The 23,644-nt window shown below is 36.2% G+C and overlaps 1 protein-coding gene across 1 annotated transcript; it reads right to left on the bottom strand.

Moving 5' to 3' along the window:
- Positions 1–3,882: 3,882 nt before the first annotated feature.
- On the bottom strand, positions 3,883–18,619 carry LOC121879562 (ankyrin repeat and SAM domain-containing protein 3-like). Its single transcript, XM_042386214.1, has 9 exons — positions 18,404–18,619; positions 16,140–16,318; positions 14,288–14,486; positions 11,856–11,977; positions 11,543–11,733; positions 10,015–10,128; positions 7,306–7,447; positions 5,945–6,116; positions 3,883–5,687 (listed from the first exon to the last, which is right to left on the bottom strand). Exons 2-9 carry the CDS (start codon positions 16,301–16,303, stop codon positions 5,349–5,351), a joined length of 1,443 nt encoding a protein of 480 aa, XP_042242148.1. The 5' UTR covers positions 16,304–16,318; positions 18,404–18,619; the 3' UTR covers positions 3,883–5,348.
- Between the last annotated feature and the right edge of the window lie 5,025 nt (positions 18,620–23,644).

Here is a 23,644-nt window from a genome sequence, read left to right on the forward strand (position 1 = left end):
CAACCAACTGACAGTCCCTAGCATATCTCGGGGACCAGATGGGGTGACAGTACTCCAGATGGGGAAGCACTTCACTCCTGAAGATCGTCACGAGGGACGGACCGTCTAGATATCTGAACGACCTTCTTATAAGACCCAATAATTTATTTGCCTGATTTACCTTCTTCTCACAATGGCCCGAGAACTTCAGCTCATTGTCAACATACACACCTAGGTCCTTCTCACACACAGTCTCAACTAGTACATTTTCTTCATCCCGTTGGGACATATGGTACGCCTCCTTACCGTTGGTACGCCCCAGGTGCATCCTCTTACACTTCGTGACATTGAATCTCAGCAGCCATTCCTTCGACCATTCCTGGAGCCCACAGAGGTCCTTCTGCAGCTCTTCACAGTCCGCTTGGTTCTTAATTTCCCGAAATAACTTGGCGTCATCGGCAAACATTTGTATGGAGGAGTGTACAACGTCAGGCATATCATTTATGAAACAAACAAACAACAGCGGGCCCAATACACTACCCTGCGGTACCCCACTTGTTACAGGTACAGATGACGATTTCGTGCCATTAATCACCACACATTGCTTGCGGTCATGTAGAAAGTCTTCTATCCACGCTAGGACATTTCCCCGAATTCCGTACCCTTCCAGTTTGATTTTCAGCCTTTCGTGGGGTACACTGTCGAAAGCCTTGGCAAAATCTAGGTAAATATTGTCGATATTACCACCCCGTTCTAGAATATGGGTCCAAATATCCAATACCTTGAGCAATTGTGTCAAGCAAGAGCGCCCCGGCATAAAACCGTGTTGGCAATCTTTTACAAGGTTGTTTCGTAGTAGATGTTCCATCGCTGCATCTCTGATAATACTCTCAAGTACTTTACATATTATGCTGGTCAGGCTCACCGGTCTATAGTTGTTCGTGGAGTGCCTATCGCCCTTCTTGAAGATAGGACTCACATAAGCCACTTTCCATTCACTGGGGACCATTTGTTCATCCATTGCCATTGTGAGCTAACGGTTTTGGTATAGATGACATGTCATAATTGGATAGGTGTTTCAACGTGTAAACAGCCACATACCATAGAAAATATCGAAAAATTAAAGACCAGCGTAAAATACATCCAAGCTAACGTTGCAATTATAGTTAGGGAAGTGACTTCAGTAATTGTGCGCATCTAACACTGTTGTCTTGTGATAAACGTCTGTTTTTGTATCGTGTGCACGTGCAAGCAATAACGCTCAGAACTTTTTATCTCTTAAAGGTCAACTTGCAGTGGACATGGGTTTTACAGCAGCTTCATTTCGAGTAAATACTAAAACGAAGTATTTATTGAAAACTTCAACAAACTTTCAAAATGTATTCAAAACAACTAAGTCCCCAGACTTGCATTAAAGATATAATTATGTGAACTCATGCAAATAATTGTTACGAAATGATTTTAGTACTATCCATCAGTGGGAGGCGATATTATGGAATGAAATATGAAAGTGTTAAGTACGTTACCTTACCGAGTTACGTATATGGAAGAAAAGGTGTAATTATGTCAGAGAAAGGAAATTAAGTTATTATGACTGGCATTTATATGATGAATGACATCTGTATTATTAGTTAAGTAAAGATTTTGATATAGCGTACTTTAATCACTCTGGATGATGTTTGACCATGTATGTAATAGCGTTTAAGATTTATGATAACCAACAGGTACTGGAAGCTTAAGCAAAAAATGCCCCTGGAAGAATAACAAAATCTACAATATATTTTGTCTCATTACGCTCACATGTTTATTTCCCTTGCGAATGAGCAGTGACGTACAAGTTTCTGAAAGGGGAGGGTCAAGACTCGAAAAAAGGAACAGCGTATTAGAGTTTAGGGTGTTATATCCTGTTACAATTGGGAAACATTTATAGTCCACCGCGAAAAATGACAGTACGTGATGATGACGCTTTCCTCGCAGTGGCTCGTGGAATAGCCGGGCGGGACACCCAACCGGATGCGTTATTAGAAGGTGCTGTTATCTCTTTATTAAGCCCTTGGTGTAGAGAAAGTGGCACTCTCTACGCTGGAAACACTGTCTTTCTCTATTGTAACTTCACGGTGTTTTGATTATGACTGATTAGCCATGTCTTAATATTTCTTCTCAAATGATAAACATAAATACTGTATAAGTGAAAGTGTGTTGTTAAAAGTGAGTAGCGCCTTGTTATTGGGAAGTAGTAATATAACACAAAAACATTATATCAGTAATAGGCGTTTACTGTATTTCATTTCACTGCAGTTTAGTCAGTTATTATTGTATTCCTTTCTTTCAATCCTAAGATTAAAGAAAAACACGTGATAATTTTCTATAACTCTTGCATGTTATCTTAAAATCAGTCACGCAATCGACTTCTTAATGCTGTACCGTACTGTATATGTTTACCGGACACGATATACCCGGTAATACATTCTAACTTAAACCAGTTTATACACTCCGGATTAGATTCAGATAGGTGAGGGTTATGTTAGCCATCAGCTCCAGGATTACCCTCTTTTGACATGGTCCAGTGTTAAAACTGTGTCCTTAATTATCACTTATAACTTCTCTCATTGAAAATTCTGAATACGTATATATTATACAATGTTGGAACACAGCCTTGTCTTACTCCCTGTCTACCAATTAGTATGCCCATCCTACTTTTAAGTTTTACAACACTAACTTAGCCACTATCATCAGGGTAAGTCTCTATGATTCTTCCCAGTGCTCCCTACTACTGCCTACAGTACTGACATCATGAACTAGGCATGCGTCACCTACTTTAATGTTCTGCTCAAAGGTCTTAGTTTTACCTTCTCGGTTAGGATATCTTTCCATTAAAGAAGTTAAATACTCATAATGCCATATATCTTGCCAAAAAGATAGTATTTTATCTAAATAATTTTTTTTAACATGGCCTCCAGCCTCCCCCAATAGCCACACCTTCGCCGCCATTTTATTACCTTAAAATTAAATATCCTAATATATAAGTAGTTGTTAATTATTTTGGGGTTCTGGTAGGTATTTGTCATAATGAGGATTTATTGGATAGGTATTCAATATCCTACCATGGAGCAAATGTTGATTTGGTAAGTTAAAGGTCTATTATTAACATTGCTTTCAATTTCATCAAGTAAGATTTGCAATTCTGGAATAGAAACGGGCTTTCTGAAAACTGATTTCTTAAGGTAACCTTTGAAAATTCCTACAAATCCCATGTAAAATCCACCATGCCATGGTGCCCTCGCTGGGTTAAATTTCCAAGTGATTTTGAAAATTTCAAGTTCTCATTTTACTTTTGTGGTTTGAACTAAATTAGTTTAAATTTCTGCACCTCCTTTAAAGTTACTGGCATTATCTGAAATAATTACTTCAGAGCAGGAGTGCCTAGGAATAAAAGTTTATGAATTTAAATCTGCTAATTCTAAGTGTACAGCTTTGGTCACTGCACATGTAAACAAGTAAACATAAACTTTGTTGATTTCATTTCCCTTTTTCAAGAATATAGCTCCAGAGTAGTCCACTCCCACAAACTGGAATAAAGTGTGTCTTGCACTCTTTCAAGAGGTAATGGTGGAGTGGGTGGTACAGGTAGTACTATGTATCTAGGACCTTCCAAGCTTTTACATACAGTACTCCAGTTTTTTATTATGTTTTTAATAACTTGCCTTGCTTGAAGTACCCAAAATTCTTCCCTTAATTTGTTTAGACTCTGAGTCACCCCAGCATATAGTGAGGCTTCGTGGCATTTTTTTATTATTAATTTAGTTAACTGATGCCTTTTTGGGAACAACATAGGATTTTGTGTGTTATATGCTAGTTCTGATTTATCTATTCTTCCAAAGGTTCAAATAAATCCGTCCCTCATAAATAATATAAGATTGTTTATTAAACTAGTTTGTTTAGTGGTGTGTGGTTCATTTGACCCTTCATCAGGCTGTGTATTTACAGTACCTGCTACTAACATTTCATATTCCACAGAAAATACATCTTTGTATGACCTTAATCCAGTAATCTAGAGAGTTAACTTCAATGACAGAGGCAGTCAGTCTCAATTTATTACTCTGTCCCTCACTCTTAATAATTTGTTAAGGGTGCTGTAATCTTCACAGTTGAAGAGCAGTTCTTGTATGTGAGTAACTGCACAACTGGCAACTAAGTAACATAATTTTCATCTCTCAACTACTCTGGTCTGTGGCACCATAATTCATTATTCACTAGCTTATCTATTCATTACTCTAGTCAAATAACCTGCTGGATTTTCTTTTGTACTCACTTAATGCAATTTTAAGTCTGGCAACTCCTTGTGGATTTCAGCCCCCTGATTTCCCAAAAAAAATTATACAAGCTATTAGATTTACTGTTAGTGATCCATTGCAAGGTGACTTGACTATCTGTCCAAATAAGGACATCATTAGGAAAAATAACCAGTGTAAACATATAATCTAATGAACAACTTCCTTACTATAAAGGCATCTTCAGCTGCATCAGAATTCATCTTGCTTTTTAACTGTTATTCACAATATAAAGTAATCTTACATTATAGAGGTTAAAGAAACGTTGTGTTGTCACAAAGCTATAAGACACTTTTAGTGAACAATATAAAAATATTTTTTCTCGATTATACATGGGAAGAGGAACTGGAACCCCTGTAAAACAATATTATCTATATACAGTACTGTACTTAATATACAGTGTACTAAAATACTGTACTTATGACAATCCAAAAATGCTACTGACTAGCAAAGAACAACATTTATATTACACCACAAAACCAACTTTATTCAAGTTTAATGCCAGTTAATAAATACACAGAACTGTCAAGTTTCTTACAAGGGTAAAAATATTGGCCTTAAAATTTGTACTCTGTATACTATTTTCATAAAGAATTCAAGACCCTTGGTTTCCCATGACTATTTGCCCTTTGTCAGAAAGAATATATCCATCACTGGGAGAAAGTCTTCCCAATTGTTTCCTATGAGTGTGTGTCCTGGAGTAACATATAACACCTTATAATAACAAATATATGGGCCATCTATCATTACCAAATTTTACATGAAATTTCTTTTGCAGCCAAAAATACTGGCTAAGAAATTTAAAAAAAGGTAAACTATATAAAATATATTTTAAAGGATAAACATATAATCTTAATTACTTCACTTTTACCCAAAGGGGAGCTTAACAGGACGTACTTTACAGTATGACATGTACAGTACTGTATAACAGCATAGTGTATGACAAATTTTCTAATTGAACTTCAGTAAACATCGCTCATTATTTTTATCAATTATGAAGAATGGAAATTATTATCATCATATTAAAGGATAATCTAATCATAATCGAGGTGTGCCGAGATGGCTACCATACCCTTGCTTACGTGGTGAAGAGGGGTTACTGGGACCACGGGGAACACTGGGGTCTGTTAATGCCAAGAGGGTGTCAACTTGAGCTGCAATGAGAGTCAGTGAATCAACAATTGTAGATATTAGAGTAGACTGCATGAGGGGAGACTGAACAAGTGAGGGCTGTGCGGACAGGGCGGAGGTACAATGACGAAGTGCAGTCACTTGTTCCATGAGTACCTGACATCGTTGGTGGCATTCATGTAGGCGTCCACGAGCCTCTACTACCCAACCTTCTGTCACAACACGTAGGTCATTTTCCTGGCTTACCTAAAATGTACAATAATTAAAGGGTATGAAGAATAAAGGAAGATGATTAATAAAGAAAATACTTAAGGGTTTATGAGCATCAATCCAGCAAGAAGTCACTTATAAACATTTGTGGCCGGGTGGACTGTGCATCACATGAGGGATTGCGACTGTGCCCAAGACAAACAAGCATAAGGGGATCTGGCAACTGTCAGGTTCTGGGCAACACTACAGTACCTGCATCATCAGAAGCAAATGGATTAAGACCTTCAACTTACTTGAGTCTTTGTTTGTTGTATAGTCTGACTAGCTTCTGTTAGCTTTACTCCCAATTCCTGCATCTCTACCTCCAACTTATCAGCATAAGCACACTCAACAGTACTCCTTAGAGGAGCATTACTATGCCAGCGGGCAATTGCTGATGTCATCTTCCGGCGAGGACCAAGTTTTCTGAAATGCAATTGATGATGTGATGATTATGAATTAGTTTCTATATTTAAATCAATTAGTTTCTGTATTTAAATCTAAAACACAATATAATCGTGTAAATTTTCTCTCTATTTGCTTTTTCATTTCAGTACTGTTTTTTTTTTTTAACCAAATTAACATTTTGGGACATTTATGATTTTATTATCTTCAAAAAAATATCTTACTTTGGAGCCCAATTAACTGGAAGAAATCTACCATATTCCAGTGGCAGATTCAAGAGAGTTTGGGAGTTCGATCTTTTCTCAGAAGACATTAGACTGAATAACGTCAGTTCAAGTGTTAACTCGTGTCAAAGCCACTCGCTCCCTACCAAATCATACATAGTATTCCTGTCTAGTAGTAAAAGACAAATGGGCCACCTCTCATCAGTGTACCAGGACTATAGTGCGTTTTTTTTTCTCAGCTGAGAAAAGATGCCCCGCCCCCTCCTCAAGAGTTAGAGTTGATTGGCTGTTGGAAACCTGTCCGATTTCATCCTGAAGTAATGATGTTTTTCTAAATGTGTTTATTCATAATCTTTCGGATGACAGTTTCTGACGAGAAAGATATTCAGCTAAATTATATGAAGATACATACGTTCATTATTTCAAACATGAGCATGTAGGAAGTTTATCAAAAATCTTATACAGTACATGAATTAACTGTTAAACTCTGGTAGCAAATTCACGCTTTTGGAGGATGCATTTAATATACGTATACTTATTTTTATCCACAATAAGGCATATTAAGACAAATTACGTACAAGTAATACTACGTCATGCAAAAACTAACATTTTAAAATATCAATCACATTGAAATAATACACAGCTGTCAGCAGAGGAATTAGATATCAGCACAACCATGGAAAAGTTTGCCATCAAGCAAACCAGATGGATGCTGATATATATAAAATGTTGCTTATTTAAGGGTTATTGTGCTAAGGACACAAAAGACTCGGGAAAGGGATCCAAAGGTCAGGGGGGGGACAAAGTACAGTAATAGAGAGGGGGGACAATTTACGAGAGGGGAACACAGAGATGGAAGTTGATATAGTACAGCATATATAAAAAATTGCTTATTTAAGGGCAATTGTGCAAGATTTTTATTTTGCCTATTTAACCGACTCATTGAGGCTGCGAATAGTGAGGCATTCCTGTACTGTCCAACTTACTGAATGCCACATTCCTTTAGTTCTTGATCTGTCAGTGTAAGAAAGATTTGGAGGTCCACAACCTGCTCCCGGAAGACACTTATATATGAACTGAGTCCTATTTGATCCAACAAAGTCTCAAGATCTGTTGGTTGAACGTTAGCTGAAATAAAGAAAAATATCCCCTGTACTGTACAAGTATTAACCTGAGTAAAGAAACAGTTCAGCTGACTTAAGCTAATATCCTTAGTTCTTTTATTGCATTACAGTGTACTTCCATCACTGCATATCATGCCAACCTTATTAATTTCTAAGAATGATTTAATTTGTAATGGCTGCCAGGTAGCTCTGCTACACCATACAACTTTCAGAATTGCCCTATCCTCGCTTGGCATGTTACCTGAAACACACACTTTAAAGAACCTTTTGTACACTATCTTACTTCACAACTTATCTTAATCCTTCCTATCATGAATTCATAATGATATAGACTTAGTATAAAAAAAGATGCCTTCACGGAGATACTGTAAAGTACATTGCCAAAGAGAAAAAAATGTTCGGGTTAAAGGTTATTAAAGACCACCTAACTTTCCTGCTAGGTGGTAATGCAGCAGGGGATTTAAAGTGAAAGCCTCTCTTAGTTTACCACAGAAAATCCAAGAGATTTTACAAATGTTGTCAAGAGTGCACTGCCACTGATCTGGAAAACAAACAATTAAGCCTGGGTTATTGCAAGCTTTTTGGAGAACTGATTTATGCACCATTTTGTATCATGTCGAAAAATGCTGCATTTAAGGCAATGCTAATCCTGGACAATGCTCTGAGTCATTCTGCAGAGGTTGGTGATTTAAACCACTCCCCTACTGCAACCAATGAACCAGAATGGTATTGCCATTTGTAAGAAACACTATTCGAGGAGGGCTATGACTCGGGCTTTTGCTACCACTGAAGGGGAGGATGCACTAATGCTCATGGAATTTTGGATGGGGGATAACATCCTTTATGCTTTGAGAAACATTTGTGTATGCTGGAATGAAGTCGAGCAATCCACCATGAATGCTTCTATGAGAACGCTCTGCCTTCAGTTTGAACATGACTTTGCAGGCTTCAAAGAAAGGCAAGAATATATCACAGAGGAGGCTGTAGACAAGAGAAAACAACTTAATCTGCAGATGGATGCTGATGATGTGAGTTAGTTGCTGGAATCTCATGGTAAAGAGCTCACCACTGATGGTTTGACTGAGTTACAGGAGCAAATAAGAGAAGCAAAAGATGATGATGATGACACCTCCAAGATCCCTAAAAAGATTCAGAACCTCGGAGTTTAAGTGAAATCTGCAAGAAGATGGATGGGACAATAGATGTTATAGAGGACTCTAAACCTAATTTTGTAGGGATCCCAAATGTTGTCAGCAGTCTTCATTGAGCCATCCCTTGTTACAAGATTCTCTGTGAAAAAAGAAGGCAATTTAATAAATTTCTTAGGATAAATTCTTTAAAAAAATTGAAAGCCCTCCAAACAACTCAAACACCCAAATTACCAAAGTCAGCTGCAGCTACAGGTATCTCATAATGACAATTTCTCTTCTCATTTGTTACTACTCCTCAAGTCCAGTATACACTTGGATACAATAATAATTAATTTAAGGTAAAAAACTTGTTCAATTTTCTAAGTCTATTTGATCATATTTCATGTCTGTCATGAACCAATTCAAGATAAAGAAAATTTTGTGGGGAAATATATTTGGATGTGTCTCGGTTTATAACATGGGTTTCTATGGAAAATTAATGTCCACTTGGCATACAGTACAGGTTTTCAGAAACACATCATATACAGTACATTAAGAAGTTGACTACAGTACATAATTATATTCCCTCCAAACTTCTATTCTTAATGTGAGAGTTTCTATATCTATTTATCCAATACTTCACACCTTTCGAGTCTGTTTTATTGTAACCTTCACTCATCACTGGCATTCTTCCAAAAATCACATCATCATGCTTTAATTATGTCTACAGTACAGTATCTACATAAAGAAACATATATGCTTCAATGTATATGGATACATTTTCTATTGGGCTTACTTTTTCAAACCATCCATAGAGTACTTACATAAAAAAAAAAAAAAAATAAATAAAACATTCTTGAACTCCATATCTGTGTCACTCTATAATAATTTATTGGGGAGGCTGGTTAAACTAACTCTTCAGTTCAACTATTCTATGTCTATTATAGGTACCATTTAGTCCTCTCTCTCCCTTTTTCTGTATCATTTTTCTTTGAGCCATATTCACTAACAATTTTCTCCTAGGACACAATTCCAAACTCGATCACAAAAAATTATAACTTCTCTTGAAATTCCTGACAAAGCAACTGATTCACCTCCCATTTATGACCTGTCTTCCTGTTTACCAATCTTGTCCCCAGCTCCAGTAGTCTTGTTTTCCACCTCTCTACTGAACAATCATTCCAACAATATATATCCTACTTTCATTGGGAACCAATATGTGACACCCGAAAGTCAAGAAATCATATTCTCGGAGGCTCATTTATCAGATCTATACAGTATAAGGAGGGATGGATGAAAAAATAGTACAAATACTGTACAGACATACAGGTTAAAAAGCACCCAAATTAACTTAAATGCAAGTGATAACATTAAATTTAAGACTTGTTTACAATTCTTTATCATTTAACATGAAAAATACTGTACTGGTTTCCAAACAAACCATCATTAACTGATGGAATGGCACTTCCTCTGCCTCTGAGTGTTTGGGGCTGTTGATGTGTTCTCCTTGCTTCTACTGCAGCTGGACCATCTCGTAAACTTGGACCATTTAAACCTGAAACCCATAAGATTGTGAGCTGTTTAAGAACAACACATTGCATTTTTTATTCAATTTTTCTTAACTACTAATTGAAAACAAATATGTGCAGTTCTTTGAATTACAGTTTGATACAAATACACTAACCTTATGGAAGATTCAAGTCTTCACATGACTACAAGAACGGCCAACAACTCTCTCCTCAGACATTAAATACTGTGCTGTACATTGATATTGTAACAGTTATCTAGCCAGAACAAAATACAGATACAGAGTGGACAGTAATAACAAAATTGACATGGCTTGATGAAATATTTTAGATACAAGTATCCCTCACTATCTGAATATTAATTTTTTACACTCCATGGCACTGGAAGCATTTCAGGATGGGGGGTGCAAATTGTGTCTTAGGGTGTACTCTATTCCTTTACAGATATTTTAATTTCCCTTTTTGTGATGCTAACTCATAAAATGGGATATACAGTAGCTGGTAAGTATGAATATATATCTATATAGTTACAATACATATAAGTAAATTCTATAAACCTGTTTAATGAAAAATTAGCAGCAAAGTTTATCTTTCTTTATGTGTTACCTATACTGCAGTGATTAGTTACTGTAGCAGTTTTATTCCTTTTTTTAATTTTCCTCATATACTGATTTAAATCAATAATTTTTTTGTTATTCTTTTTATTTAAATCAGTGATTTAAATCAACCAACCCATGATTTGCTTATCCGAATGTTGGTCAGATCGAAAATTCAATCCACACCAGGCATGGACAAGGCAGCCATTTTCCTCCTCAAATGCACAGGAATATACTCGCACTCAAGGTGCATGATGTCATCCTCCCTCCCTCCCATGTCCTTTCACATTCCATTTGCTGTGTTTGGTACAAATAAGTGTTTTATCTTTTTCCATCTACATACGTGCCATCCTTTCATTAATCTGTACGCAATGGCATCCAAGCACAGTAATGATTCCTCTGCTACCCCCACCATCACCAAGAGACCCTGCAAACCTGTGATAATTGAAACCAAGCTTCATGTGCAATGTAAGGTAATTTACAATACTGTACACAATGCAGCTATATATGTACAGTACGTATTCTATTTTGTTTATCTTTTTTTTTTAGATATTCTATACAGTAATACAATACAGTACTACCTTAAATTATGTTTTGGTAATTATGTAAAGCACAAGCATAAATCAAAACACATCAAGCTTCTCTGCCAAATATAAAAAAATATATTGGGTTTTTTGTTAATCAGAAACTAAACCCTATTTTTCCCATCTATTACATTATTCACTACAGGTATCTGAACATTTGACAATCGAATGGCTCTCAAGGAACCTAATCCATCCGGATAATGAGGGATGCCTGTACAGTGAATGGAGTAACAAATCTCTCCTGCAATTTACAAATGAAGTACCTTGAAGACCCCACTGAATAATAGCTGAAGCAGTGTCAGGATATTTGGCATCTTGAGCAATCCTATCTGCTGTGTGTCCTTGATGGTTTGTGAGAGAGACAACTGCTCCCCCTCGTAACAATGCCATCACCATCGTTGTATCACCCAGCTGTGCAGCATACATCAGGGGTGTCATACCTGTTGCTCGCTCACTGCACGTACAGGAAAACCTCGAATTACGATGATTCATATTTAAAACCCTGATTAATTTAAGACACGATTCAACTTACATAATTATTTTATTCGTATTTATGATATTCAAACGAGCACTTACCATGAATTGAGATTAACTTTATATTTAATCAACATTTCCACAACACTATGATGACTAGTGTTAACAGCATGGAAGAGCGCCGTCCAGTCACGTTTATCTCGAGTTTCTAGGATGCTGCCTCCCTGTAGGTAAAAGGCTGTCACTACTGTACAGTATACTCTCAAAGTGCTAATTTTAAACACGATAAAATTGCATAATTACTTTTTTGTACAGTAAACATCAAATCAGTGAAGAAGAGAATAGATAAAACACTTGCGACAGTACAACATTAAATCTTACTACAGTACAGTATTTAAATACCTGTAATATGTCTATAATATACACTTGTAGATTTATTTTTCCACCACAGGTTTCCTCTAAACACTCATTTTTTCTATTTGCATTTGGAGAGTTAATCCCATAACCACATTTTAAACTCAAATCAGTCATGAGTAGCTCTAAGCAGTCCAGTAAATCTACGAGTCAAAACCTCAGGCATCGGGGCCCTGACATGTGCAACTAAGATCTATAAATCTAATACATTTGAAAATTGGAATATCACTCAATTTCATACCAGGATCCCAATGGACAGCTGCTTGGGTGTACTACTGAGCATAACCTACATATTTGGACCTATTCCATTGTTTGTTCACACCAGCTATAAAATAATGAATGGCAGGAAAAATCCATATCCATTTCACCTCGGCACCCCTGAAGAGTACTGTGCTGTACTGACAATTGTCAAACATTCCTATTTCAAAGTGCAGCATATTATTTTAAGATGGGTGCTACATATTGAAACAAATGTCTGCCATCTTAATTTCATGCACCTACCATTGTTATATAATTAGTTGAAACATGATATTGTGTCAGTATATAGGCAGGTAGTCTTTTATTACATGAGAGTTGTGACCCTGCCTTGCCAGCTGTTCCAACCTTGTGGTTTGGAGTTGAGAAGGGCATCGAGCCATAAAACTTCAACATGCATGATGACAACCGGGTTACTAGAGCTATGTCCATCCCATGATCTCTACTGTATTGCATTTTCTTGGCTGGCACCCTGGGAATGTGGTGGTGGGTGGAGGGGGGACTATCCTGTTTTGGTTTTACCCAGTACAGTACTGTAGTTGCCTTCAGGTGATTGCAGCTAACCCATACAATCATGGAAAATGGCCGCAAAACGTTGATGATGATGATTATTCCCACTGCAATGGGTAGAAGCAAATCTGCACACTTACTATTGTTATTATTGAAAGTTATACAGTTTATGGGCTTTGTCGGTTCCCATACCTAAAAGAAACAGATGATTTCATGCAACAACATTGATTTACCTACAGTTCTTTTAATACTGGTTCCTTTAATTTGGTGGATGAAAGTTAGGGAACCTTTTGAACAATGACTTTGGCACTGGCATTGTTAGAGATCATCACACAAACTTAACCAGCAACTTGTAGGTTGCAATTATGCAAATACTTGTTGCACATATCCCAGCATTCCTCCTGATTACTGAAACTTTGATATCCCTATAGTCTCCATATCCTGCCTGTAACCTGACATTTACATTTTCTCATGATTCAACCAGGTGCTGATAATAATAATTATGTATTTGTTTTCATTTACAGTACATACTCACTACAGGGCATTCTCTGGCCTTGTGAAATACTGACATATGGAATGGCTTTTTCCCTGTCTTGTTGAGGAACTCAAAAAATTTTCTTTTCAGATTTGCTTGAGCTCGTGCTAAAATATTTACTTTTGTAATAACTCACACCGTGGCATTTGAAAATATTTTATACAAGTATTTACGTTTTTTCACTTAATCACTAAAATAACATCCATTTTGGAGAAAGACATTCTAAAAAAAATTCTAGTCCTTTCTGTGTTTCCTGTCTGCACTACCTGACTTACATAATCACAACATAATTAAATTAATGGACTGTAAGTTTAAAACCAAACATTATCTCATATCCTGTTACAAAACTGATAATATAATGATGACAGCCTGTGGTGTTATCTATGCAGTAACAGGTTGTGTGTGTTAGGTTAGCACACACACACACTCACTCACTAAGCATTGCCAATATATACAGGAATAATTTTCAGTCCAAAATCTTTCACTGATAATATTGCTATATGTAGTAGTCATTGCATTTGCACAATTCTTATACTTCTTGCCCCTACTCACACCAGATGCTGCTGGCATAAGGAAACAAGCCTCTTGTGGCTTTGTCAGCTGTCCTTGGTGAAACTGACTCAATATCAATGATAATTACCTGTATTAATAAAATACTACTGATGATGATGTTGATGAATTGTATGTTGTGAATACTCTACTTTCTTCCCACATAAACTTAATAAATAAATTACAATTACGGCAAACAATATAACATTTAACCTTCGTCAGGACAATACCATAGTGTCTCACCCCATCCCCACTTTGTAAACCAACTAACCTTTATAAGAATCTCCACACCATAATCATTCCCACACATTACTGCCAACATGAGAGCATTGCAGCCATTATTATTGCGGAGGTGTACAGGTGCACCAGCCTCCAGCAGCAGATTGATCACATCAGAGTGGGCATAATATGCTGCATACATAAGAGCTGTCCATCCACCATGGTTCTTATGGCTACAGACATTCTTGTCACTGTAAACAACATACAGTACACTAATTACTTTGTATCAATAATCTGGACTACAGTACTGTACACCTGTACTACAAAAAGATGTAAAAGTTCATTGTCAATGAAAGACTTTTATAAAATGAGTACAATAGTGTACCAATTTTGTAAAATTGCAGAAAAATATAGATAAGCTGTGCTACTTTTTATGTAATAAAAGTAGAAACTGTGTACAGTAAAATTTCATTTTAATTGAATGATTTGCCTTTAAAGGCTAATATATTCTGAAACTTTGATAATTGAAGAATACAAACAGTGCAGTTACTGTACTACATACTTCTATCTATGCACATGAACTTCATTTTAATGCACAGTGTACAGTAGACCCTCGCCAACCGCGGATTCCAGGTATCCACGGTCTTTACTTTGTGCACAGTACCATTGCACCAACTGCTGCAGTGAATCCCTCCGTGGTCTAATGCATTCATCCGTAAGGAGATAGGAGCGCGCTCCCCCTTCCCACTCCCACGTTTGTGGGCTAACTCCCATGGACATAAGAAATGTATATTCTCTATGTTTTTTACTTTATGAAAATCATTTCTTTTATTTTTTCACAATATGTATGAATGATTGTGTGTGCATGTAACAGAGCATAATAATAATAATAATAATAATAATAATAATAATAATAATAATAATAATAATAATAATAATAATAATAATAATAATAATAATAATAATAAAAACATTACCTATATCTATCTGAAAATACTAGTTGAAAAATAACAAAAACGCAGGTCACAGCTTGGCTTGGTAGGCTGAGATCCCCAACACCACACCTCCCTCCCCTCCCACGATCAGAGCACTAACTCCCGTGTACTTTAGAAATGTTTATTCTCTGCATGATTTTGACCTTACAATAATCATTTATTTATTTATTCTGCACAGTACTTTACATCATTATTATGGGAGCACTGTAGTGTGATCCTAACTATCAGTGTGGTACAATAATTCAATTCTAAAAGATAATTTATTCCATGAAAAAACATATTTAGAAAAAACAAAGCCTTCGAAATGTTGCAGAGTACAGTATAGTATAATTAATGGTGATAATGTTTCACGAGAGTAGTCTTGCTTTAACATCAACCCAAGGAAAGCTCTCCATAGAAGATGAAAGCTTTCTTACCTCGAGAAACTGACAATAAATGCAGAAGGAATGTTTTATATAATTTCACTTTAAAAATTTTCATGTTTTCTATCTTTGGGATCAACTGTTGATTGCCTTTATTTACTGTACAGGTGTATTTTATTTCAGATATTGTGCAACTACATTCTATAATTTATTTTTAATAAGACAAAATCAACCTATCTAACCTAAGGTACTGTACAGTATAAGTTATTTCTATTTCATTCTTCTAACATAAAATAATTTTTTTTATTGTGAAAGGAACCAGTTCTAGCCTAAATATGATGTGAACAATTATATTATGCAAAACGCACTCCAAGTGCACTTTTTGTCATTTTTTTACGACGAGATAACTTTTTCATCTACAGAGAAATTGATTAAAGTTGGTACTGAGGCCTGGTCACTCTTGACAATTGTTACCTAAATGACACTTAAAAGATCTAATACAGTACCACATAAAACCAATAATAATTTAAAATTATACAGTACTAACTCCATGATGATATCCCTCACTCGCTGATAACAGCCAATACTAGCAGCTGTGAAGATGTCTAGTGGAGGTGAGTTTCTCTCATCACCCCCTTCCTCTCCAAGCCACACAGTCAATGGTTTTTCATAGAAACTCTTCTCTGTCCACGTCTCTTCCAACTCCACCATATTTAATAGCTATTACTTTAACAAATAAGAGAGTAAAGAATTAATAATTAATTACATATACAATACAGTATATGGTATACTGTATATAATTACTGTACAGCATATAGTACAATATTAAAAACAAAATAGACATAGTTGGTATCTCTATTTCAGTTAACATTATGCATTCCTGTAAAACTTGAATAACCAATATTAAAAAAAGCAATGACAGTACTATTTATTTGATAAATAATTAAATTCAATAAATTAAGGATTGATCCTAAAGTCCCATTTCCTAGAGAAGACTGAACTGTTGTTATTTCCATTATGTAAATCTGATGGTTAACCCCTTGTGTACGGTGATGCCAATAGGATAAATAAAATCGTCTGCCATAAGCCAAATGCAATATTAAAAGTGGTGTCCCTGTAGGAAGTAGGTTAGATCCTTGAAATAGCAGTTATGATGGTAGACTTGTATCTGATTATTATTATTATCTACCCCTTACAATCAGATTGGGTAAATATTCGGCAATGACCATGCATGAAACGTTGTTGATTTGTACAGTAAATTTGGAGTTAAAGCAAAAAATAAATATAGAGTGTACTGTATATGAATAATTTACTCTTCCATTTTTGTCAATTTTTTGTTGTTGTTGTTTATTTCACTTAAAAATGCAATTTTCCTCTCACAAAGTGAGCTGAGATTTGAAGTTGGGGGAATTTATGGAGCAAAAACTGGTGAAACCATAGCTAACCTAACTATTACAGAACACTTTAAAAGGGTTTATATTTAAGAACATGTGACCAGGTTAAGCAGCTAAGTTAGGAAACTATTCAATAGAAGAAAAGTTCTTTGGTTTATCAAGAACATCCCACTTGTGGTAAAGTAAAAAAAAATTGCCAAACAAAAAGATCGTCAAAAAGTTAACCTAACAAACTAGCAAATATCGATATACAGTATAGCATTTGTATACTTGTCTAACCTAACCTCCTATTGGACCTCCCAGTGTGTAAACCTAACTCAACCCAACAAGCCCAAAGAAAAAACAAAGGAACCTAAAGAACCAAACCTGAAATCAAGGAGTAAAACAAAAAACTTAAAATTTCCAAAGAAAACAAGAGTAAGGGCATGTGCGCGACTATCACCTGACATTGACACTAATGCTTGTTGGCTAAGTGAAAAAAAAACAATGTATATCCCCTCAAACTTGTACAAATTTCCAATGGAAATGCTGTATTTTTTGCTCTATCTCTGTATAAAAATCACTATAAAGTTACATGCATAATCACATCTGAATATTAAGCCAAGATTGAACCTGACAAAAGGAATGAGAGCCTCCAAAATACTAAAAGTACTAGTCCTACACCTGATTTGGGTTATTAGTAAATTAAAAAAAAAAATTTTCTCTACAGTATAAGTTTTTCGTTTAGTAGCTGGTTAATTAGGACCGCTATTGTAAAGTGTCACCACGGTATCATTGTCGTTTGGGTCATGTACCTATTTGGAAGTAGGTCAGACTCGTTCGAAACACATCCAAAAACATGTGAAAGGCATAATTTCAACCTACCCTAACCCAGCAAATTTTAGGATTTTAAGTTTAGGTTAGGTTAGGTTAGGTTGAATTTATGTTTTCTGGTGGTTTTATATGTGTTTTGAACGATTCTGACCTACTTCCAAATAGGTGCATGACCGAAATGATAATTTTACCATCACCACCTCGCTTTCTGATCAATTCTAGTTTCTCAAAAAAAAAAAAAAGCCAGAGGGTAAAATTAGAAAATTGTAGTCCCACTAGGGATAGTTTTGTTGATTCTGGAGTTCAGGAAATAACACTGATATTTTAACCATTACTTGTCTCTTAATATCTGTTTTTTTAATGTAGTGCTCCATTCTATCTAACGTAACCTAATGAGGGGACCCCCTGATTAGGTTAGATACGGTTGGTTTTGTGCGATTTTTTTTTCTTCATCAAATTATTATTCAATGGGGCAGTTAATATATATATATATATATATATATATATATATATATATATATATATATATATATATATATATATATATATATATATATCTTAATACATATTACTTAAAGTAATTTAAGATTAAAGTGCGACTCACACCTTACACTCCTAAGGCACAAGTTTCATCCTGCAAAATTATGTTAGAATAATACCTCAAATATGACCGTAAAAGTACTGTATTTATTTTATTTTTATTCTTTAGTAGCAAGACTTCTGCGTTTAGCAAAACTTCAGAGGATGGCATGATTACTATCGAGTTGTCTATTCTAAGCTAGAACAAATAAATGATAATACTGGTATTATTCGTGGTACTTTCCAACATTAGTATTTTGTATCTTGCTCGACTGTAAATAAACAACAGCTGACTGTGCAGTGAGTTGTCAATTACGTATTTTTATTCACAACTTCGTTCACTTTAAAACCAAATATATTCATAATTTTCCATTCCATTAATATTATTGTATCTAATAAACAGTTGTTTCTTTTGTATTAACATAAATAAACGCGTACATATATATGTATTAATTATTTTATTCATAAAAGATTACACTGATCCTGACATGTTTCAACTGAAAATTACCATTAATTTATACTTTTTTTTTCAATAACGTGTAGAATAGAGTGTCTTGACCTGTGTTTAAAATCAGTTAGTGAGTAGCGCCTCGCCCATACATAATTGCTCATCAATTGCAAAATTACTCTTCGCAGGACACTTAGAAAGTGCCGTACAGGACTCCCACTCTGGTTAAGAATTCCTTTAAGGAAATTCTTGAAAATGCTAGAGAATGTCAAGCACAATGAAATCATAAACACATTTGCACAACTCAAGGACAGGCGTTATGAATTAATGCTCCATTAAGTCATAACGCCTGTTCTTGAGTTGTGCCTGACATTCTTTAGCATTTCCTTTTCAATAAATAAGATAGCCAGGTGATACAGTCTCCTTTTCCCAATTGTTCGTCGTAGCCAGGTGTGCAGGCGCATCAGTGCACTTTAAGCTCTCGCAATTGCAGCTGCTGACTGGCGCTGTCATGGCAACTTGTATTATTGCTTTAAGTGGTGGAAACATATCAGGATCTAATAATCTGTATACACTTATCATGTCCTGAATGGCATTACCAGCACCCTTTGTGCAGGCTAAATAATGCTTCGCTATTGTTAGTTCCTCAGATTTTATCTCAAAGGTGATCAGCCTCCTCTGTTCCTTCCTTGCCCCACCGACCCCTGATCCTGGTTGCAACTTGCAAGTCTGTCAGACAATAGTGATATATGTCTCATCAGCAAATATGAAGGGCTAGCATTTTCTATATGATAGTCGTTATGAGGATAAACACAACAGCTGAAAAGTTCTGTTGAAAGTAGAAACATTGAATGGATGGCGTTTCTTGTTATTCATAATTGTTTATAAACTTTGCTCTCCCCACATTCAAATATATCTCTACTAAAGCAGAAACACAAATAAGGAACGTAGTATTACTTACATTAAATTGAACCTGACGAAATAATAGCAGCACAATAACACACAAACCTCGCAAACTTCCTTAAGTGTACTGACGCAGCGCGGTGGCCCACTGATCGGAGGGTGGCCAGCCAATTATCGCCAGAAATTTTGGATCTTGTCAGGGCTTCCACTTTTAGGGTAATTACGATAATATATGGTAATCAGGCCTTTTCTGGGGTAGAGTTTAGGGTGGTGTTTTTTTTAGGGTAATTGAATTTTTTTGGGGGTATAAATATAGGATCTAGGATTCTAGGGTAATCAGACATTTATTCGTTTAAGTTTTAGAACATAACCAATGTAGAACATCGTTTATTATTTGACATTAATAAATGACGAATGTAAGATAAACAGGTATGATATTCAGTCTGTTCAGTAACTCCTTGTCCTTTTAAAATTGTGGTGGGCGCGTGAGAGACGTTTGCAACTTCTAAGAAGCAGCTTTTTTTTTTTTTTTTTTTTATTATTGGGCACTCCCCTACATCCTTGTGAAAGGTGAAGCGCAGAAGCGTTTACAGCGCCCAACGGGGAAGCATGCTAAGTTCATGCTTACCTTTGTCTCATGAGTCAAGGGCGTAGAAACCTGAAGAGTCAGTGGTTTATGTCATCAAGTTATTGGAAGCTCCAACAACTTCCTGAATACGAATTCGCAACTTTCGACTTACAACAGGTACCTACTTTACTGCTAGGTGAACAGGGACTAATGGGGGCTAGGAAGTAAGTCCAAACAACTTCCACTGGCCCGGGAATCGAACCCGTGACATCTCGCTTGCGAGTACGAAGCAGCTGATCAGCTGAACTGGGCCGCTGGCGAGATAGACACTTCGTCGGACCCTACTTCAGTCTCAGTCTTCAGTTCGGGTGCCAGTCACCTATAGACTTGTGTGGTGACTCGTGTGTGACTCACTTGGTCTATGAAAAATGCATGTAACTAGTCTTCAAAACCCAGAGTTCAATTAAAAAATCTTTAAAATTAAAGACACCATACCCACACACGTGCAATCCTCAGTTGTTTATCAATTTACGTGTGCTTGCTGTACGTCAGCTTATACAGTATAGGTAAAACAAAAAGACATTTGATAACTCGCATCCATGAGCACTTAGGCCGTTCTGTCCGAACAGGCCAATTAATCACACTCTCACAACCACCACATTCAGCTATCCTAACCACGCCCACCAATATGACCGCCCGTTTTCGCAAATTCGCCGTCTAATTTCTCTGTTAATGGCAGGATCAACTGTGAGACGAACCTCCTCATTATGGAAGCCTGCATCAGTATAAAGTAAAGTCATCCATATGTGTTATGGCTTACTGTGAATTGTTGTGTTTTTCACATTAGCTCGTCTAAATTAAGGTAATACCCCCTTGTATATTTTTTTTTCTGATTTGAGTTTTGTACGTAGGTCTCGCCATTTTTATCGGTTTTAAATTATAATGCGCTTTTCTTTTCTTTTTTTCTTTTTTTTTTGCGGAAGGTAAATTTTGGTATAATGTTACGTTTTTATTGTATATCACCTGCATTTTTTTTTACTTTTTAAAACGTTTTGTTTTCTAGACTCTGATGATGGAAATGATTTTCCGAAACGTTAGTGATTAAAGAAACCCAACTTAGTCAAGATGTTTGTGTTTTCCCCGGTTCTCCTCTTCGTTATATGGTGAATCAGGTCTACTAGTTTCGTTTAGATATCTGGATGGTCAGTCGCTCGTCACGATCTTCAGGAGTGAAGTGCTTCCCCGTCTGGAACCGCAATGTATACTAGAGTCTGTCAATTGGTTGAAAATGTCCAGAGGACCACCCGACTGGTGCCTGCTCTACGGCACCTCAGTTACCCAGAGAGATGGGAGCGTCTGCAACTACCTGGCTTACACTACAGACGGGCGAGGGGCGACCTAATTTTGTATAAACATCTCAGGAAGCATTACTTGGTCGAATGTACATACCTGAGCTGGCCGACGTCCGCCCCACAGGGGGTCACAGCTTAAGGTTGAAGAAGCCACGAGTCCAGAAAACTGTAAGGGCATTTTTTCGGAGTGAGAATTGTGAACTCTTGGAACAATCTGCCAGAGAGCGTTGTGACGGCACCTAGCTTGAGCTCATTGAAGGCCAAACTTGACCAACACTGGAACAGGTTCAAATACATTCAGGAGCCAGTGCATGCCCAGTATTCGCCAACAGTGCCCAAGCGGCTAACGATCCGATCAGTGGTGAAGTGGATAAAAGTAAGTAAAAGTTCTGCCATCGTTGAACTTGACAAGGTTTTTATTCTTATTGTGCTGAAAGATCTCTCCACTGTGCATGTTATCACGGGTAATGTCAGTGCAATAATATTTGCTTCTTTAATTGAAGGAAAACAGTAGATCAGTGTGTTTGAGCAAATCCTCAACACCTTGGTTTTTCTTTTGAGATCAAATTTCAAACCAGGTGGCTGCTTCACCTTCGAAGTTTTCAGATTCAACTAATTTAATGATCTTTGCAACTTTTTTTTTATAATTTTTCTCACGTAATTCATGCCATTCATAGTGGATGAAAAGAAAACAGGCAAAAATTTTGCGCAAGAAAAATTAAAAAACGCGCAGCACCCATGACTATTCTGGCGTTTACCATTTTTAAGGTACAAAACACAGATTGTATTTTCATACGTTCCAGGACATAATATGAGCATGAATTATTGGTAAATTATGAGTACTGGTATGTTACGCATCTCTGATAACATGCCTTTTCCTGTCTTCTGGGTCGTTTTCCTTATTCCCAAGCCCTGAATTAATATGTACAGTTTGCCGGTTGCAGTGGTTGTTTGGTCATTTTTGGCCATCGTAGTGTAGCAAGTGTCTTATCTACACTTGGCCTTTTTGCACAGAAAACAGTATTTTGTTGGTTACATAGAATAAATAGCAAATCTAAATGAAAAGGATAATATATATTGGACATTGTACCGGTACAATGATAAATACTATTTATCAACAAATTATAAACACTCTGGTAAACCACTGACGTCAAAGACTGGACGAGCATTCTGCATGCCAGGGGAGATGCAGTCTTTTAGTTTATTAACATTCAGCAGCTAGAATCTAGCTCCTGGATGTTAAAAGCGTCGTCAGAGCATTAACGTGCATCACAGCAAATAGATCGCATAAACATACTCATGGATTTTAAGGAGAAATTTGTTTCTATAGCACCATATACTGCTGATTTTCTTGCTATGATTTTTTTTATATCTCGAAGATCATTTTCGTGTACAGTTACAAATTTTCGCAAAACATAAATCGCACACACACACACACACACACTATTTAACTTTATTTTTAACATGCTTGAACTAATTTCTAGTACCCCATTTGGTTTGTTTTAATTAGGCAAGCATTAGGGTGTTTTATCAAGTGAAATAAGCAGGGGATTCCTAATCTTCGTGAGATTCCTACTTCCTTAATAATATACTCGTAAATTCTAATCACCCAAATATCACTTTCACCCCCAAGGAAAACTGTGATATGGTTCTCCCCATCTCAAAATATAAATGCCTAACTTAAAGTCTGACAATATATCAGACTATTTTCCTTTTATTAAGCAGAATATCATTCTGCACAAAATTTGCTTTCACAGGATTCCCAGTGAAAAGTTTTTCATTCATCCTCTTACACCTAAAATGTAATCTTATATTCATAGAATTAAGTAAGTCAAACAATCATTGCTCCGATTTTTAAAAAATCAGTTTTAAGTTTCTTATTAATGGTGGTTTATTCAAGAAATTTGCAAATGTTTATATGGGGAAGCCTTTAAATCTTAATGGTCAATAACCTCGTATGAGCAACCATTCTCAGATTTTTTTTCAGTAACCTTC

This window comes from Homarus americanus, unplaced genomic scaffold (assembly GCF_018991925.1).
Source record: "Homarus americanus isolate GMGI-L3 unplaced genomic scaffold, GMGI_Hamer_2.0 scaffold9741, whole genome shotgun sequence".
NCBI classification, from domain to species: Eukaryota; Metazoa; Arthropoda; class Malacostraca; order Decapoda; family Nephropidae; genus Homarus; species Homarus americanus.

Coding starts and splice junctions, on each gene's coding strand:
- LOC121879562 (XM_042386214.1), bottom strand. CDS start 16,303: ATGGTGGAGTTGGAAGAGACGTGGACAGAGAAGAGTTTCTATGAAAAA. Junction 10,129..11,542: donor TATTCAGTGGGGTCTTCAAG/GTACTTCATTTG, acceptor TATGGGTTTCAG/GTTTAAATGGTCCAAGTTTA. Junction 6,117..7,305: donor CTAAAGGAATGTGGCATTCA/GTAAGTTGGACA, acceptor ATTGCATTTCAG/AAAACTTGGTCCTCGCCGGA.